The 3,957-nt window shown below is 47.5% G+C and overlaps 1 protein-coding gene across 8 annotated transcripts in view; it reads right to left on the bottom strand.

Annotated features, from left to right (window-relative positions):
- Positions 1-151: 151 nt before the first annotated feature.
- Positions 152-3,957, bottom strand: part of MIB2 (MIB E3 ubiquitin protein ligase 2) — a 51,187-nt gene continuing 47,381 nt past the window's right edge. For 4 of the 8 annotated variants that reach the window (XM_021529855.3, XM_021529854.3, XM_085558727.1 and 1 more), the window contains one exon: positions 152-1,899. In XM_021529855.3, coding sequence (XP_021385530.3) covers positions 1,658-1,899 — 242 coding nt within the window. In that variant the 3' untranslated portion in view covers positions 152-1,657. Of the gene's footprint in view, positions 1,968-3,957 lie in introns of all 8 variants that reach the window. The other 4 variants (XR_014949766.1, XR_014949767.1, XM_085558726.1 and 1 more) reach the window with 3 other exon arrangements.

The following is a 3,957-nucleotide window of genomic DNA, read 5'->3' as shown; positions in this document are numbered from 1 at the left end:
AGAATTGGTGAAATAACTTTCTGAATACACCACAGGGTTATAAATAAGAAATATTCCCATAACCACCACCCATTCTACACACTCAACATTTCTTTAAAAGATTCTTCACCTCTTTGCTAACGAACAAAGGGAGTAGAGGAACACTGGAATGTTTGTTTTGTTTTGTTTGTTTAAATATTGCTTCCAATAGGTAACAAACAGGAGGTCTGGGCTTCACCAGACCCCAAACAAACAGCCACACTTCCACCAAAATTTACTTTACAGAATGACTGAGTGGGTAATAATTCTTCACTCAGCTGAAAAACAATACAGCTACTGTTTGTACATTCATTTTTAATGCTCAGGAAAATATATATTTTTATTTTATTAAGTTTTGCTGCAAAACAAAAAACCAAAAATGAAATCCTTTTTTTATTTTTTTTCCCCTCCTCCTCCCCCTCATATCTTAATTATTTACTATTTATTTTCTTTACACTTTGATTGGAGTATTTAACACCTGCCTTTGGCATTATGGATAGAAAGCTCAGGAGTCTCTGAACACATGGCTCTGCCAAAAAAAAAAAAAAAAATATGGAAGAAGAAGAAGAAGAAGAAGAGTGTCACTTAGAGGTCAGAAATATTTGTTGTAACAGGTTTTCTCCAGTCAGTGTTCACTACTTTTTCTCTAAGGCACACGCTCTGTCTGCAGGACTCCTGACTCCAGCTCTGCTGCTGTGCTGAGCCCCAGGGTGCAGAGGGGACATCCCCTCCTGGGAGAGCTGAGCCAGGGATCTCCTGGGGAGCTGGGAACACTCCTGGAAGCCTCGGGACACCCCGGCATCTGCTCGGTGCTGGGACACCCCGGGATCTGTCAGTGCTGGAACACCCCGGGATCTCCTCAGTGCTGGGACACCCCGGGATCTGTCCAGCTCTGGGACACCCCAGGATCTCCTCAGTGCTGAATATCCCAGGATCTGCTGAGTGCTGGGACATCCAAGGATCTGCTGAGTGCTGAACACCCCGGGATCTGTCCAGCTCTGGGACACCCCGGGATCTGCTCGGTGCTGGGACACCCCGGGATCTGCTCAGCTCTGGAACACCCCAGGATCTGCTCAGCCCTGGAACACCCCAGGATCTGCTCAGTGCTGGAACATTCCAGGATCTGCTCAGCTCTGTTCTGGAACACCCCAGGATCTGCTCAGCCCTGGAACACCCCAGGATCTGCTCAGCTCTGTTCTGGAACACCCCAGGATCTGCTCAGCCCTGGAACACCCCAGGATCTGTCCAGCCCTGGAACACCCCAGGATCTGTCCAGCCCTGGAACACCCCAGGATCTGCTCAGCTCTGTTCTGGAACACCCCAGGATCTGTCCAGCTCTGGAACACCCCAGGATCTGCTCAGCCCTGAACACCCCAGGATCTGTCCAGGCCTGGAACACCCCAGGATCTGTCCAGGCCTGGAACACCCCCCGATCTCTTCAGCCCAGCTCCGGAAGCGTGGTCAGTCCGGTGGTGGCGGTGGATGAGCAGCACAGACGAGGGAGTGGCTGTCCCTTCCCTGGGACACCCCAGAGGGGACTCCTCTTCCTCCTCCTCCTCCTCCTCCTCCTCCCGTGGCACATCCCTGCAGCGCTTCCCTCGCCTCGCAGGGCCCGAGGAGCGCGGGAGGGCGGCGGGGCTCACACGAAGATGTGGATCCTCTCGCGGATGGCCTGGCGGCAGATGGGGCACACGGTCAGCACCGTGCTGCAGTCTGGGCACGAGCCGTGCCCGCACTGGAACACCAGCTTGATCTGGTCGTCGATGCAGATGGGGCAGGTGATCCTCTCCTCCATCTGCCGGTAGCGGCTCTGCAGCTCCTCCATCAGCTTCCTCTGCTCCGTGCCCTCCGAGCTGGGGCTGCACTGCACCTCCGTGCTGTCTGCGGGCAGAGCTCAGCGTTAGCCAACTCTGACCAACGCCCGTCGCTCGGCTTTCCGGATTTTAAAACTTCAATAATAATGAAATGGTTATAAAAATGGTAATGCAATTAGAGTAATAAAGTTTAGAGTTAGGACAATTGTAAGACAATAAAAAGCAAAGACGGACGTCCGGATGCTCTCGGGCACTAAGTCACGAAAACCATGCCTTGTGAACAAAGGAATAACCCTTAAAACAATACACTAATGCATATTCATACATCCTTCATGGTTATGCATACATTCTAATTAAAACAAGAACTCTGTCTGTTGTATGTCAGCTGTTTCCTTTAATCCCCACAGCGTCTCCGAGTCTGAGCAAGGCCTGAAGAAATTAGCTTCTTCTGATAAGAAAACCATAAATTCCTTTTCTTTGGAAGATTCAGGTGTTCCTGGAAGTGAGTATCCCATTCCTAAAAAAAAAAACCTCCCCACACATCCATAGTCTCTATTTCAACATTATCTTGGAACCTAAAACTATATTTAACAAACTACTTTAGAGAATTAATACAGCATCACTTTCTAACATTATACATATAATATTCATTGTAATGTTTGTGAAAAGCCGATCATAAAATATGCATTTTTCACATTAACTAATTAACCAATTAACCCCCCCTTTTGCCCCTCCCAGCAGCATCCCACTCACATTGCACTGAGCCTCAGCCAGGGATCAAATAAAAATCCTTCGGGTGATGCTGATTCTTTTTGAATTGCTCAGTGGTTTGTGTGTGTTTGGGATGGTTTGGTGGTTTGGGTTTCCTTTAAATCCTGCCTGAGATTCCTGCCTTGGTGCTCTGGAATATGCTGCTCACGTCAAATGCAAATATTCAGAGTTGGTTGTGATATTCTGCCCCACAAATCCAGGAATCCTTACAGGGCACTGCGTTCTCTCAGCCTCCTGGTCACATTTGGGACTCCAATTTCTGCCTAAGAAATGTCTAAGAAATGTGTGTGTGTCTTTCAGGACACACAGTCAAACAAGAAGAAACCACCTGAACACTTGTGTTGAGTTTACATAAATTAAGCAGTTTTCATTTATAGAAATGAAGAGTTTTACATAAATAAGAGTCATTTGGTTGACTATGTGAAATGAAAGAATCCCAAATCCCAATAACTGGAGTTTGGATAAATATTCTCAATGCAGCTCTCACTGCTCATCTTCTGCTCCTGAGTCATTGATTTACACTTCACTACAGCTGTCCCATTCCTAATTCTGGAATTAGCAGCACATCAGTGGTGCAAGAAGTGATTTCAAATCCAGTCCTTGGGAACAGAGTTTGTCAAAGGCAAGCACTGAAGACATCACTGCCAGGGAAATCCTGCTGGTATTTCAGAGACCTTGATTCTCCTCCTCCACTGGAAATTTGCCTGCAAGTGTCTTCTTTGGAATTCCCATCATTATTTTGCTGCCAGTCTGCAGCAGAGACAAATGCTCCTGTCCACTGACATGTCAAAAGCAGGATTTTTGGCATGATGGAGTTGCAAAGAGGAGTTCTGACTCTGCCAGCTGTGCATGTCCAATGCCATGGGACTGATTCCTGCTTTTTTTCCAGGCATCCAGTCACAAGGCTGGAGCCTGACTCCAAAAAAAAAGCCCACAGTGCTCAGTCACGAGCAGCAGGACGTTCAATTAAATCCTCACGTGCCCCGAGACTGATCCCAGCCCTCACAACCACTCTGGAAAAGGTTTCAGTGGCAACTTGCATCAATGCCATGGCAAAAACAAACCCTGCTGACACCACAGCTCATCCTGACACTGGGAACTGTGGACAGGAGACAAATCTGGGCAGAAAACCTTTACTGAAATACTCTGAGATTTCTGCATAGCTGGCTCATGCACAGACACTGATTTCTCAGCCAGGGGAGAAGCAAGGCTTGCACAAGGTGTAATTTTCCCTTCCTCGTGAATTTTCACTGTTAAACCACCCCATGTGAAATTTGACTGCTTTCAATACAAAAAATAAGCCAGGCCCAGGTAAAGCTCCCTTAAATGTCCTGTCCTGTCTATGCAGCTTGAG

Source organism: Lonchura striata, chromosome 21, assembly GCF_050655825.1.
Source record: "Lonchura striata isolate lonStrDom1 chromosome 21, ASM5065582v1, whole genome shotgun sequence".
Taxonomy (NCBI): domain Eukaryota; kingdom Metazoa; phylum Chordata; class Aves; order Passeriformes; family Estrildidae; genus Lonchura; species Lonchura striata.
This window is presented reverse-complemented; position numbering and strand designations above follow the sequence as displayed.